Here is a 16,297-nt window from a genome sequence, read left to right as displayed (position 1 = left end):
TTGCCCAATTCCTGTATGTATTAGAGAGCCTGCCTCTGCATATGGCACTGCCAGGTGACTTTATTGACATTTTATGCCATATTTTGGATACCTCTAATCCGCACAGAACCTATAATCCTTACTGTCAACACTATTCATTATAATAAGCTGATTGGGGGGCTCCAGATAAAATAAAATGTCTTAGAAATTTGCAGACTGCAATGATTGAGTCTTATAAGGTCCTGAAACATTTACCCTTTCATCCTCTATATGCGTTCTGCCATTATGGCATGGCCAATATGAGGGATTCCTTCACTTCCCCACTTTGTTTGTGTTCTGGATCCAGTCATATGTACGATCCAGTAATAGTGTGGTAAAGATTGATTATTTTGTGCAAAATTAGGGCAAAAATGAAGGACACCTTTACAGTTAGGTTTTTTGGTCACTGTAAAAAAGTCACAAAAACGTATATAAACAACATGGTAGTAACTTCTTCTACTGATCCACAGAAGCAAAAAGACAACAACCAAATGCTGTGGATGTGTAACGTAGATGCACATATAACGTCTTTTGGACGATCATTCATCTTTCTGTCAGTAGGTCTATCTGAACATTGCTTAACTCATTAACATGTCACATAAATCCCAAAATGTGAGTAGAAATGAGTACTTTTCTTCTCATGTCAATGTAATGTGTGTGTTGTGACCTCTAGTGGTAACTCCTGATCCTAACCATGTGGGCAAAGTTAAATAAAATACATAGTATAGTGTTTTCATTGCCATGTAACCATCATTCTGTTTTATTATGCATGTGTTTTATTGTATTTGTGTAAAACAAATGGGAGCATTTTGTATATAATGCATACACATGTAGACAAGCAAAATGTGTCCATTTTGTTGTTGTAATATTTAAGTCTGATGTTATATTATTTTTTGAATCGCAATTTAGGATTTGTATACATTGGGGTTAAATGATTAAAGAGGTAAAGAATGCTCACCTAGGAAAATGAATATTTGTTTTTTAACATGTGCTGATTTGTTTGATAAAAAGGTGAGGTTGCATTCGTAATAATTAGCAATGTGTAGGAGAATTAAATGTGAAAAGAGAATTTTAACTTATAGACACAACTACCCTTGCAGTGGGGCTCTCCCTGCATTGCAATGGTTAAATGCTCATTAACACCATAGGGCAATCTTTCTCAACCAGGGTTCCTCCAGAGGTTGCTAGGGGTTCCTTGAGCAATGTGTACCACTTAGATACCACTGACACTAATAATCTTTTTGGCTACCTGTGAGCATGACATTCTTCCAACTGGCCGGCGATATAGGAGGAATTTTTCCTACTGACCATCACACTATGACCTGTAGGTATAGTAATTATAGCAGGGATTCACTGATGACCCAAAAACTTATTTCAAGGGTTCCCTCATGTTAAAAAGTTTGGAAAATGTTGCCATATGGAAACAGCAGCTGGTGATCTCCTCTATTGTGCGCTCTGGGTTGTGGGGAGCCCTCAGCGTCCTCACTGTTTGTGCAGTCCTGCATTGTACATAATGACCTCAGGCCTGTGATTATGATTGAAGTTAAGTATATTCTGCTTTTACTAACTTTTTTTAGTTTTTCATATGGCATGATTACCATAATATTATGGGTAAGCTCTGGTGTGATACTATTAGAACCACATCTAACAATTTAGTTCAAAAATTCCCTCCGGTGGGATCTGTAAAAGTGAGAGAGGTTTTTTTTTTGTTTACTTCCATTTTTACTTCCATTGTTTTTTGTAGCCCTACAAAATAGAAAAACAATTTGATCTCTTTAAGTGGGGATACTTGTTCTTGTGAAAACTGTATAAGAGTGGATTTACTTCACATTGAAAAGTTTTCCCCCTTGCAAAAGAATGGCTGACAGTGGTGTAAGCAGGCTGAAAAATCACTATTACCAGAAATTAGATATGCTTTATTTTTATTGTAATTTTTGTTAGAAGCTTACAAATTTACAAACAGTTGTTTATGTAGGTATTTGCATTATATTTTTTCACATTCTTTATTTCACAAATAAACATCTTGTACATAGGGATGAGCGAATTAGTTTTTAAAACTCGATCTCGCTGCGAATTCGTCCGTTCTCGCCTACCGAGTTTAAACGGCTGGTGTAAATTTGCTGATCGAGGTCGAATTTAAAAAAAAAAAGTTTAATTAACCTTTAGTGCTGAGGATCACGCATCTTCTAAATGAATACGGCCGACGACACATTCAGTGAGAATATCCCCGGCACTGGAGGGTAATTAACCTCCAGTGCCCCGGGGATCGCAAACAGGAGGATTCCCCGCATATTCTTTTCTAAAATTTTCTAGATGTTCGGATGGTTTTGCGAAATCGGTTCGCCAAAATTTGGCAAAACCATCTGAAGTTTGAGGAAATTTGTACATGGAAATTCCATGATATATTTTGTAGAGCATGCTGGCCTTTGTAACAAGAAAGCCCAGCAATAGAACTTTATTTTTTTCTGCTGACTAAAAATCTGTATGTTGTAGACTTTCTACTCCTCCAGCATTCAAAGTGTTGGAATGTGTATGTGGGTGTTTGTAATCTGATTTCACAGCAAAGTCCATATACAGTATTATAGTAAAAGATTTAAAAATAATCATATTCCTAAAATTCATATTGCATTATTCCAATAATAGGAAATAAATATGTTTTAAACTGTATTTTTTTAATCCTGAACATAAAAAAACAACCAATTAGAAAATAGAGTTTAAAAACACATACATTCCCTTGATTCAAGCTGATCTCATGATAAATAGGCCCAAAAACCTGTATGTTTATAAAAGGCCATACATGTAAGGGTGGAAGTTCACAACATATTGACCTCTTTTATTATCTGCTCTCATTTTTTTCAACAAACAGTTACTAAAATGTGGATTTTATATAGTTTGTGCATTCTCTGAAAATCCATCCTAATTTACAAAATAGACTCCTGGAATGTGTAGTGTAGATGCAACAGCCTCATTTTACCAAGAACTTGATATATTGTCAGTCACTACTTTAAACCTCAGGGTAGGCTGTGGCAATGTACCGCTTGCCATTTCCATAGGTGTTCTTGGTCCATTCAAAAGTCTGAATACTCAATTCATGGCCATCCATAGATATTCTACACCTGCAAATACAAAATATTGTCAGATAGTTGGTATTCTATATTGTTATTTCTAGGCATGAATAGAGGTCTATTTGTAAAAATAGATGTAGATCCTAACTGAATGGCATTGCTTTTTAAAGATGAGCTTCAGCCAAACCTTTATTTAAATATATTTCTTAGTATCTACAAAGCATATGTTATGTGAATTTAATTCATTTGCAAGCCTTGTAAAATCTATTGTAAAATTAACATCTGGTAACATTTTTGTTGTGCTTATATTTTGTGCAGGTAGCTGAGCTGTAGGAAGAACACAGCAGGTCCAACCACTAATGGTAGCCTGCGTAAAACTACATAACTACATAGGGGCGGATACAAGACCAATCACCCTGCAGGAGGACAGAGATTTGTGAAGACTGCACAAAGGCTTCATGCTGGATTACAATTACTACACAAAATACCTCCACAATTAAGGTATGGAAAAACATGGCTCTTTTATTTGGCCAATATTGACATATCCGGGATTTCATCTTTAAAGCAGACCTAAACTCCAATTTTTGTACTTTACATAAAAGGTGAGACAACCCTTTTATATAAAGTAAAAATTACCTAATAAAAGTGTGGAGCACCTAAGAATGGGTGCACAGAGCCTCCTGGGATACCTACGTCACGCATTCCTGGAGGCTCTTGGCTGCTCCTTCTGTGCGTGACTGATCCCAGGCATGCGCAGAATGAGCCTTTGCTTTAATGCGCTGTGAGAGATAGGGTGATGTATGAAGAAGAAAAAAAAAGGCTAAAGAAGATGGCGGTGCCAGTCTGATGGATACCAGAAAGACAAGGGACCTGAACGAGGAAACTTCGGAAGGACGGAATGACAGATCTGCGGCATTAAAGGTGAGTGTGATTTTTTTTTATTTTTGGTTTCGTTCCGCTTTAAGCTTTGTGTATCATAATATCATGTTTATATATGTCTCTTCCATTTTATGGCTGATGATCTCCCCAAGATTTTTCAGCTACATCATGTCTTTAAGAACATGTCTACAAGAACTAAGAAGGCCTGCTTTCCAGATGACGGCAGTGGACTATGTCTACTCAGTGTGTGTTGGCACAGTTGGTTGAAGTCTCAAACATTGGTTCATGTGAGAGGGTGAGAATGTGAAATTTGGGGTTGTGAAATGTGAAAGTTGGGGAACAAACTCCTCAAATAGCTGTAAGTGCCTGTTTTTATTTTAATTAAAACTGTAGCTTTAGAAAGTTAGAAAACCTTTGAAAGTGTATTAATTAGCTTGTCAAAGCTTTTATGACATTTTAGTGAATGAGTTTAGGTCTACTTTAATAGGTTATGAATATAATTAGGTTGTTTCCAGAATTTCCTTAGTTTTCCTAGGTGCTTGTAACTCATCAAATAACTAGAACAACAGCAATAAGATTTTTGGAAATTATACAAAACATAAGAGACACAGTTTTCAAAAAGATATGCACGCAGAGCTGGTGAATTGTAACCAAACTGGGAAAGAAAATGCTTGCATTGCAGATATTACTGTATGCTACTTTTGTGACCTAAATGAGTAATTACAACACTCTTCCAGGTGCCTATGACCTGAAATGGCTGTCCGATAGCTAGAAGATTTTATAAACAGACCAAAGATAAAGTAAAAAGGATGGGGTCAATTATATGTAAGGACATAGTATCATTGTACACAAGTATCAGTACTCTTTTTACATATCTGATTTCTATCAGATCAGATTTTAAACTTTGTAATACTTACTTTTTACCAGGACGAGAAATGAAGCACAATGAATACATTGCAAAGTCAAACTCGGGGCTTGATCCAATGAACTGTGAGCCGACCATTTTTAGGTAACCATCCCAATGAAACTGTTTACCCAGCACATCAGGATAACTCTCCCACTGGAAAAATACAAAATACATTGAATACATGTAAAATCAATTTTACAAACAATGGAGCATTTTAGTAGATGCAGTATGCAGAATGCAGTAAATTATTAAAAACCCCGCTGCATGAGCTAGATAATTATCAACATCACCCTAACCATCATCATGTCCTATCAATATAGTCACATACTTCTAGTCAATAAATATTTGGATTCCCCATTCCTTACTATACATTTAAAGCCATTTCTCACTGACATGTACCAATACAAGCAATGTTACATTCTGGGTCTTTTTTCAACATTGTTATTGGCAGAGGATAAAATATTTTTTTTTTAGGAAAACTTTTTTGGTGGTTTTATAGCTCTATTTGAAGTCTATAGGGTTGTTTAATAATGGTTTAATTATTAATTGCAGTCCGCAGTATGTACTTGCCAGAGATCATAGAGTTCTATCTGCTTATTGCGTGGTTGCAGAAGAGAGAGCGCCATGATTGGAGGAAAACAGGTTATGTTACATTGTTTTGTTTTTTTTAACACTCATCTATTAATTTTTTCGGGATGCTAATACACTGAATTGTAGATGAAATCCCATTTTCCAACAAAACAAGCATTACCATTAAACCACAAAACACTGCAAAGAGAATGCACAATGCTCTGCTTTACATTAATACAAACCCTTTACGCCACATTATCACAACACAGATAAACTGACCCTTATTGTTTTGTGTCTATTTTAGTTTATATTGTTTAAAATGAATTAGGTGTTGGATTTGCACATGACAAAGAATTTCCAAAACACTATATGTTAGGTAAAGTGAGAATAGGTTTTTATGTTTTATTTGTCTGATTGCTATGATAGCTCAGAATGAAACAGATTTCCTTATAAATTGAGAAAAATATTGCTTTGCAAATAAAAATAAAACAGACTGGTTACTGGTACTGGCTGATATGAAGACTTCATATTATCAATAAACAATATTTCAGGTTTATTTTGTAACCATCGTCATCATTTATACAAGAATACTATCCATATCCTGTGACAATTGCCATTTATTCCTACACCCCTCTGCTAACTCCAAGCACATTTGTACCCTTGCAAAACAGAATTTTGTCCATTTGCATTTGCCTTTACCACCTTTCCATTCACCATTCACCATTCACATTATAAATAATATAAATTTGTAGAGTAATTACCATGGAATGACCTAACGAATGAAGGCAAACAAGCCTAGATTGACATGTTTTAATAAATATGGCCACAGCTATATTTCATTAAATGGTCTTGATATAATTCATAAGGGTTTCTTTAGAACCAGTGTTGTTGTATCACATTGCATTTTGAAAAGAAGTAAATAATCCGTCATCTTGACAAATCTTTATTCAACGGGGTAAAGTAGCTGATTGGTAGAGGTCTTTGTTGATGACCTTTTCTCAGCCCCTGCATCTGGCCAGGAATGGTCTATAATGACAATGAACACTGTGAATTTAACTCAATTTCGCCATTCAAACAACCACATCTGAAGTGTCAACAAGGCGGTATGTTGGTGGCTAATAATTAAATTGTATTACAGCCAGTCAGGACAAAATCTAATTGTGGTGTTTGCTCTGCTGCTGTTCTTTAGGACTCAGGGATGGCTTGTCATACAGGGAATACTAAGTATTCACATTGCTGACCTGAAAGGGACATTAGCTTCACATCACTGCTTCAAAAGATACTGATATTGGATGCCTGAAATTAAATAATTTGTGTAAATAATGTGAACTAGAGAAATAGTTGGGGTTTTGCCCATTACAACCAGCTTGTCATAAAAAGTGTGTGCATGTGTATGTGTGTGTGTGTGTGTGTTTTTTTTACAATATTGGTATTAGTATTGCATTTAGCTCCATTTATTTCTACATTACACCTTTAGCATTTTTTAGCAAATTTAGGAAAAGGTGAGAATGCACAAATCCCAGCAAAATGTCCAGAAAATAGCAAATTATAATAGAAACTATGATTAAATAGATTCAAAACACCCTATTCTCCACTTACTAATTGATGTAATTTTATTGGGCAGTTGTACTAAGGGTAAGTGGTCATGGGTGAATAATGCCTATGGAAGTCTGCAACTGGTAACTTATTGGTTGCCTGAAAATTGCAACTTATCAATTGCTGGCATGTGTGTGGTCAGAATTATTATCAAACTGTGCAATGAGCAGTTGTCATGCTGCTGTGTTGGGTATTAGGGTATTGTCAGTATATTCACACTTTCTGTGACTGCCTGACTATCATGGAATCAGTGTAGCCAAACAGCTAATATTAGCAAATCATTTTCTTCTTGGCATGGTAATTCACTGCACTAGGCAAAGTATTGAAGACTCCCCTTCCCCTACCTTCACACGGTAAAGACTGAATGTTAAACCTGCACCATCCTGGCATACATTACATCACCTATCCTAGGAGGCTGTGGGCAGCTCCTTCAACGCATGCCTAAGATCGGGCATGCGTCATAGGGGGCTGTCCTGAAATGTAAAAAAAATCTGTGCATACATGAAAACTGCTTTTTTTTAATACATTTTCAGGAAGACATGTCACTTGCACAGTGCGAGATTGGGTGACGTGAGAAGAACCCAAAAAAAAAATAAAGACAGAAGATGGCCATACTGAAAAGAAGAGAGAACCTACTGGGCTCAAAATGCACAGGGATCAAGGGCATTTCACCTGTAGGGTTTTTTTTAATGTTTTTTGTTTTTCATGAAAGTTCAGCTTTATTGGGATAGCATACACTCTGGTGGAGCATGGCTACTCTACTCTGGTAATTCAACTATTAGGTAATTATTATTAAACAGGATTTATATAGTGCCAACATATTACACAGTGCTCTACTCTAAATTGAGACTACAAAGGAGAGACAGACACAGACATTGAGACAGGAGGAGGAAAGAACCCTGCCCGAATTTAAGAGGTGGGGAAGCAGCATACAATAGGAGGGGGAGGGATATGGATCGGTGGGAAGTAGTGAAGGTTTTAGGAGATGGAAGACGACAAGCAAGCACGTTTGAAAAGATGGGTTTTGAGTGCTCTTTTAAATAAGTACAAAGTTGGAGCAAGCTGAATTGGACGAAGAAGACCATTCCAGAGAGTCAGGGCAGCTCTAGAAAAGTCTTGGAGCCGTGCGTGTGATGAGGTTATGAGTGAGGAAGTCATTAGTAGGTCATTGGAGGAGCAGAGAGAGCGGCTAGGGTAGTATTTTTTAAGAGATCAGATAATAAGAAAGACAAGAACTGTGGAGAGATTTGATGGCAAAGCAAAGAAGCTTGAATTTGATTATAGGGTGAAATATAAACCAATGTTATTACATTACGTATAATTACATAAAATGATGAAGTCACCTCACCTTTCAAATGTGCTATATCATCATGATCTATACGGCTTTATTTTGTGTTTACCGAGTCTATTTGTTAGGAATTACTCATCAGTATTGTTCACAGAAAATGTTTGCTGTTGACGTTAATCAAATGTTTTCAAGATGTAGTAATGCCCAGGAGTGAATAATAGGAGATTTAGCTGTCAAGTTATATAAACTTTTATTATGGAGTCACACCTATTTTGGTATGGAGAAGGAAAATTGCTGTCATCAATAGTCCTGCGTCTGCTTACTACCAGCTCCACCATGTGCAAGTGAAGTGGTTGTAAGGGAGTGAACGGGACTCAACAAGAATGAGTTTCTTTTAGACAAATGTATTATTTCCAGAATGACTTTCTTTTATTGCCAGTAAGCCTAATATCCCATGTGTTTCACTATTATAATTTCTTTATAGAAAAAAAAATGTAGCTTGAAACTGTAGCTTGTAGTTTAAAAACCAAAAGACAACCTCCTAGTTTTGTCTGCAGGTAACCTGCCATGAGTTCCGGTATTGACCTCACAAGGTTCATTCACATGAAAGGAAACACTTACCGGTCCATCAAAATTATGGCTATAATAGTTCAACATTCCTTTTTTCTCCAGAAGATAAAATCTGATCCAGCTATGGAATCCAGAAACTTTGCCTTTCTTTACTTCGCCTGAGGACATAGTACAGTGAAAAGGGATATAAGGAGTGGCAAAGTCAATGTATTTTTAATAAGTTAAAATAAGAACTTAGGTTTATATTCAGGTTTATATTTTTGTATTATGATTATGTAGTTTATGTGGGTTAGGTACAATAAGTATTGTGATTTTTGGAAATACCATTGTTGGATGCAATAACTTTGCATGACATTTACCACCAGAAAAACTTGCTAAAAGGGTTTTTCTTTTTTTTAAATAAAACTAAACATGTTAAAATTGGCATTTTAGGTTTGAAAAATACTTCAAATCCCTAAATGTTTTATATTATCTGGAAGCCGAGACTTTGTAGAATAAAAAGATGTCAGTTGCAAATTTGTATGCTGTATGATACATATGCAACTATGATTTCAGTAAAGATACACTAAAAATTACTTCAATGCACACAATCACAATATAATTATTGTTATTAAAATATGTAAAAGATGAAATTTGCCAAATAAATAGATACCAAATGTGTACAGCCTTGCAATTGTGTAAGAAAAGGTGAAGCAGAAAGTATAGTACTCAAAATCCTTTACAGCTCATCAGGAGGAATATATGCAGATACAAAAGCTGTACATGGAATAATAAATCTTGGTTGGGCATTTTCTGACAATAGCTAGCTATGGACAACTAATTTGTGCCTGCATTATCTTCTAAATATATGGATTTATCATTGCCCTCTAGTGGAGCAATATAGTTACAGCACTATAATTTTGTTTTCTTTATATATGTAATATATGATTATGTTTTTCTTTTTAAGATTTCTTCTTCTTTATCATATATGCTTTTTTTAATAAACTAATAAAATATTCTTAAAAGTAACTTCTGTTTGTATTTATTAGGTCTGTGATAAATAATTGATTCTGTAGGACGTAAATAAATGGACCCAATGGTTTTCATGCTATTTAAACAAATATCATTTAAAAGATTGTGTATTAAAAATATATATTTGATTTGGTCTTATCAGTTACATTGTTCCCAGCTCTTTACTACAGAACACTTTAATCATAAGATAATCTTGTCTATACTACTTCTTCTAAAAAAACAGTGCAGTGAATGCTCCCCCATGAAACAGGTAGTAGGGTTACCAGGAGAAAATAAAGGGAACAAAACCCCAAAAAATTGATGCAGCCAATATGTCTAAGAACTAGTAAGCTGCTATATACATATATTATTACATTTTTGCTAAGGTTTCGATCTGTCTTTCTGCGCAAAGCTTTTATCAACCAAAACAGAATGGTGTGCTAAGGAAATGTTCACATTCATCTCATTGCAGGTATCCTAGGTACTCAGCAGATTTTATCATCACTGAATAACTAACCAAACTATTTGCTTAGAAATGTGACTCATATTTCAAAAGTGTTTTTTTCTTTTTGATTGGGTGTTTTATTATGTCAGATGAAAGTTAGAGAAGTAATAAAGAGTAATAAATAGAGATAAATAATAAAGAGAAATATTAAAGAAAATACGCACCCACAAAGACATGCTCAAATCCACTCGAGTCTTTCTCTCCACTGGACCTAGAATAAAGTCCAAACCACATCTTCTGCAGGTCATCAACAAACTCTTTTTCTGTTGCATATAAACCTGTGTGGATAATAATCAATATTATAGATCAATACACTTCTAGCCTTGCAAACAGCAGCAAAAGTCTGCAGCAGAGTTGGAGCTCCTTATGTCTGAGCACTGCACATAGGATGAGATGTTCCAAGAAACAAAAAAGAACCCTTTTAAAAATATACATAGGAATAAACCTATAAAAAAACGTGTTTTAGTGTATCTTACTGCAATGCACTGTAATGCATGTGCCTAAGTGTGAATGACATCCTAATACACCTGGATAGCACACCACAACGTATGTGTGTTTTAATGCCCTGCAATGAACTGATGTGAATCATCTGTGTACTATGTTTAATAAAAAATGGTGCAGATATATTAATAATGTCTGCATATCAATAGGTCCTATAACTTGCTGATACACATCATTGTATTTAACAAACATGAACTAACACAATTGCCATACATTAAAACCAATTGCTGTTAACAAATCCATAGACATTAATGGTCACTTTGCTTTTACAGTTTTAAAGTATATCTGAGGGCCCATTCTCAAATCATGGCACATTGCACATTGCATTGACTAAGATATAATGTGTGAATGTGTCATGCAATACTATAAAAAGCATGATAACAACACATTTATACTGAATGAAAAAGAAACAAACTTGGAGCACAATTTTAATGTAACGATCGGCCAAGCAGGTCCCTAAGTCCTTAATTTATTTTTGCAATGGTGTGTCACATGTAGCAAAATAGGGGACTTTGCCTTAAATTTTGGTAAAAGATTTTACCTTACTCTAATCAAACAAGTCTGAAACCTGAGAGATGCCAGAAGGCCAACCATGGCTGCCCACTAGAAAAAGATAGTTGCCCTGCAGTATGGTTAACCCTCCCAAAAAAGTTTCGGAAATAAAGTGAAATGATTACACTATTCTAACAGCCAGATAAGTAGCATTCTCAGGAGACTTGTATATATAACACCCCATCTGTGTGATGATCATTACCTTTCCCTTGGAAAAACTTATAAAGCTCTTTCATTACTTTTGTCTTCATCATTTCCTGCAAGAAATGTTCCTGTTCCTTTAACTCCTCTGGGCTGTATGTTTCGTCGGTTCCTGTCTTCCTGTCATAATTGTCATGCAGCTTTATAAATGCTGCATATGTTGGTTTTTTAAACAACTCTTCATTCACATACTTGTACAATCTGCAGAAAGCAAAGTGCAGGTATTATTAATGGCAGTCAGAGTGATCTAGAAGTCCTCCCCACAGCGTTAGAAAGTGTTATTGTCATTCAATAAATCCTGAAAAAATGAGCAACTGACCCTTGCAGAGGGACAAGCACCTGTAATCTTGTTTTGTTGTATGCAGACGGCAGTGATTAGCTCAACTTAGTTTAACAACAGATTTGTTCAGTTCTTATAGAACTGTGCCAAACATTGGGTGATTGCAATCAGTCTAAATCTGAACAGCAACACTTGTGGTAAACGAGTAAATAGACTAAATGGTCTATTTATAAATGCTTACACCAAGGAGAAGTTAAGTTACCTTTTACTCCAAATTTTTACTTTTTTCACAATTATTTGAATTACAAAAAAGGTAGATTTTTAAGTAAAAGTTGATTTACATTTTTTGTACCTCGACAGAAAATTAATATTAGGTGAACCTTTATAAATAGACTTAAAAGTGACAAAAATAACAAAAAATTGTTTTATCTAGGATAGGCTGATCCAGCAAATGTTAATCCAAGAGCTGAGCGTTTGATGCCAACAAAGTAACTTTGTACAACTCAAATAATTCCATTACACAATCTACTGAAAAGAAAATACATGTCAGTGTCCCAGTACATTTATCTACAATCAGAAAGAGATTGCACCAATTTACCCTACTTGGGAGATGTGCAGGAAAAATCATTGGTGTCCAAAAAGATCATAGTATGTCAATGAACATGTAGGCATGAATCAGGGTTTTTTGCATTAATGTGATGGTGTATTAAAGATAACGTTGTTTGGCTACAGTAACAGATATGTTTGGAGCAAACCAAAGCTAGCATTTTATTAAAAGAACCTCATTCCAGATGTGAAGCATAAAACATTCAAAAAAGTATATTTGTTATTTAGTTCCACTTTGTAAGTCCAACTATAGAATAAAAGTAGCATTGAAAAAAGCATTAGCTGGTTTAATCAATAGTTTTTTTAGCACAAATTCTTCCCTGGCTATGTATTTAGGATCATGTTGGGGCAAGTAAGAGGAAACTCACACAAACACGAGGGCAACATGAGAACTGTGCAGGTAGTGTATTTTGAAATTCAGTATAAATGAAAAGTAGTGGTGAACAAAGGTCATTTTTCCTAATGTATTCTTTATGGTCAACTTAACCGAAGGCATGGCAGAGAGTAAAGAAAAGTCTTTCTTTATCATTTTGTAATTCTGGTAAGTTTGTACGAGTGTATCCTAAGATAAGTGAACTTATCATTTAGGTTTTTCATGCTAAAGGAAATTTACAAAGTAATGATCATGTTAAGAGAGCTCAATATTTAGCATAACTTACGGTTCATCACAGAGGTCGTCTTTAGTAGTATCTTTCTTTACCAGTTCCTGTTTGTTCAATATGATATCTGATTCTGCCGCTTTGTTAACATCCGACTGATACAACTTTTCAGATACCGCCTTTATATCTTCATTACTTATGTCAGCTCCTGAAACAACAAGACACAAGTTTAGAAGGGCTGGTTTAATATAAACAGTGGCAATTAAATACTAGCAGTCTCAGTCTTTTAACTACAAACATGGTAAAGACTTAGAAAATAAATGTGGATGAAACGGCAACATATTACATACCTATGGCACATTACCAACTACCTAATAGCATTTTAAATCACATAATTAAAAATTTGCTTAAAAAACACCAAACACCCAAGTTTTTGGCAATCACAGTACTGCAAACCTTCCAGTTATTGTGCGTGGATCCTTGGGCAGAGAATGGAGACTATAAGCAAGCCTATTTCCATAAAGTGATCAATTGCATGGAGAAGGAGTGAAGCTGCAGAGGCTGGCTTAGAATATGAACTGTTGGAGCTTCCTCCTCTCTACTATGCACGTAAAGTACATTGGAGGAAGTGTCCAACATCAGCAGTCGTGATCATTCACAATTTGCTAGGGTAGCATCCAGGTGCTGCCACAATGCTGAGCCACTATGAATTTAATGGAAGCAAAAAGCATTGTTGGGCCAGATTTTGTTGCATACCAAGGGAACTGGTAGGATCAACAGGTACCTACTAGGAAACAACAATGGAAATATAAACCAATGAATGATTACTTCAAATTTAATTTCAAGTAAACCAATGGCAAGGTGTCTGGGTATACATCATTTTTTTTTGCTGCCAGAGTCTACTTAAGGTTGGGTTCACATTGATGTAATAAATTAACACACAGATGGTAAAAAATAGCTCCTTTATTTAAAAGTACAGAACTTGAAAAGTGCCTGCACCATGTCTTGCAGTGCACTGCAGAACAGCATGAGTTGCCCTGCAGGTTCTGCAGCTCACCCCTCAGCAGGGTGTTATAAGGTGCCATTTAGAATGGGTTCATGCAATAGTTTTGATTCCCATCTTTATTTATATTACATTCTTATATTTAGAATCAACCATTGCAACCAGCAAGGAAAGCTCCTTAATAGGAAGCAGGGAACAATGAGCTCATGAATATGCTTTGACATTGCACTACACATTCTAACCCTTTGGAGAACCGAATACTAGAAAAGTTGACAAATCTCCTGGTTGTGGACATAAACAATAATAGGAGCCTGTCTGGAGTTCTAAACAATGTAGACTTCTACTTTTAACTTGTAGCTTGGCCAGAGACCAACCAATTCAATCTGCATTTTAATCATTATGGTTCAAAAAGCGATGGGAATCTTCCCAAATAAACCAAGCCAATTTCTTCTCCTTCATTCCATTCACTCTCTCAGCCATTTGTGATAGTATAGCTTTGCATCTCAAATTTCTATGACTATCCTGCTATTTCTCTGACTACCTGTGTATAGTAAAAAGAGACATTCACAGAAACGTGATGTAGTACAATGTACTTTCACCCACCACCAAACATGGAGAAAAGAAGACTCAACAAACCTTCATGGGGATTGCCAACAAAATTGCTTGCTTCATTGTCATCCCTATTAGTTTTTCTGACATCTCCACCGCATAGATCAGCATAGTCAGAACAGCAGTTTCCATACTTATCACACTTTGTATTGCAGTGGCAGGTATTTTTCTTATTAAATTTTTCACCACATCTTCCGTCACAGGAAGTATCTTAAAAAAAGAAAGCCATCAAAGATCAATTTAGAATGGTCAATCTCTTCCTGAAATTACTGACAGTGCTCTTTGAGTTGCTGATTATAATAGGCACATTGTTAGGAAAGTAAGAGGGAAGTAAAAAATCCTGTTCCGCATACCTTTGCATGCCTTCTTCAGGTTAACGCCAAAAAATAATAAAACCATAGGAACAGCAAAGCAATTATGAAACTGACATTTTAAAATCACAGTTTAGTAATGAAAGACTATGTATTTCTCAGTATGAGTTTATGCCAACACCAGACATTATGACATTATTTTTTTAACATAGGTCCTTGGGTAGGGTGAAAAACCCTTAATGCAGAGTTATCATGTACAATATTCTAAAAAATACTTTGTGAAAGGCCAGTAGGGAAATAAGGATGGGGGTGCTGGGCCAGGAGTTAGACTTTGTTTTAATTATATATGTTACTAAATTTTTTATCCATAGGGAGAATATCCATCTTTAGCATTTCTGTCTATTTATACCATTGCTGTGACCTTTTAGGTCCACCAGGTCAACAGTAAAAATTCCATTCTCCTTTTTTGTTTATGAATATTAATAAGTGAGCCTAAGTGATAGAGGCTCTTGGCTGCTCCTTCTGCGCATGCCTGAGCATCTCGGGCATGCACAGAAGGAGCACTTTTGGCGGGAAAGAAATTGTCGAGCAGTGAGATTGGCAAGTTTTTTCCCAGGAAGAAGAACCCGGAAGAACAGAGAGAAGATGGTGGGGCCTAGCGCACCGGCCCAAAGACAGATGCTGGGACGACGCAGGGACCTGATGGAAGAACCCTCTGGACGGATTGACTGCCTTGCGGGATTGAAGTTAAGTGAATTTTTTTTGTTTTCGGTTGTTTTTGGGTCTACTTTCTCTTTAAGAGGCTGCTATAGTGGCATTGTATTGGTGATGCTATTGTAATGTATTCATGTAATTAAACAAAAGTGTGGCCAGCACACCAGAGAGAAATATCACCAACATATTGTAATGACAAATGGGCCCCTTTTGATGAAAGATTCACTAATGACTTTAAAACATTACTGCTGTTTGTAAAAGCTTAAAGGTATCCACCAAATCTAATCTTGAATTGCAAAAGCAAAAAACATTTTGCTGCTTTTACATTTTTGTTTTAACTTTTCTATTGGAACATCCCCTATGGCAGTGCCCAGCTTTCTCTGCTTTTGAAACAAAAACTTGCTTTTTAGACCTAGTCCAAGTCCTAGTCCTAGACCAAGTGTCCAAAATTAGAGGATTCATCTCTACAAGACTCTTTGAATTAAATACAGGATTAAATGAACCCCATGATAATTGAACCTGGTTCTCTTTTA

The 16,297-nt window shown here is 35.7% G+C and overlaps 1 protein-coding gene across 1 annotated transcript in view; it reads right to left on the bottom strand.

Moving 5' to 3' along the window:
* Positions 1–1,929: 1,929 nt before the first annotated feature.
* The window catches only part of ENDOU (endonuclease, poly(U) specific), a gene marked incomplete at its 5' end in the record, with an annotated part of 15,672 nt that continues 1,304 nt past the window's right edge, over positions 1,930–16,297 (bottom strand). Inside the window, 7 exon segments of the mRNA XM_072406491.1 lie at positions 1,930–3,134; positions 4,880–5,022; positions 8,945–9,051; positions 10,553–10,666; positions 11,644–11,843; positions 13,188–13,335; positions 14,767–14,949. Coding sequence (XP_072262592.1) covers positions 3,023–3,134; positions 4,880–5,022; positions 8,945–9,051; positions 10,553–10,666; positions 11,644–11,843; positions 13,188–13,335; positions 14,767–14,949 — 1,007 coding nt within the window.

The sequence above is a fragment of the Pyxicephalus adspersus genome, chromosome 1 (genome assembly GCF_032062135.1).
Source record: "Pyxicephalus adspersus chromosome 1, UCB_Pads_2.0, whole genome shotgun sequence".
In the NCBI taxonomy this organism is placed as follows: Eukaryota; Metazoa; Chordata; class Amphibia; order Anura; family Pyxicephalidae; genus Pyxicephalus; species Pyxicephalus adspersus.
Note: the sequence above shows the minus strand (reverse complement) of the source record. Positions and strands in the feature narration are given on the sequence as shown.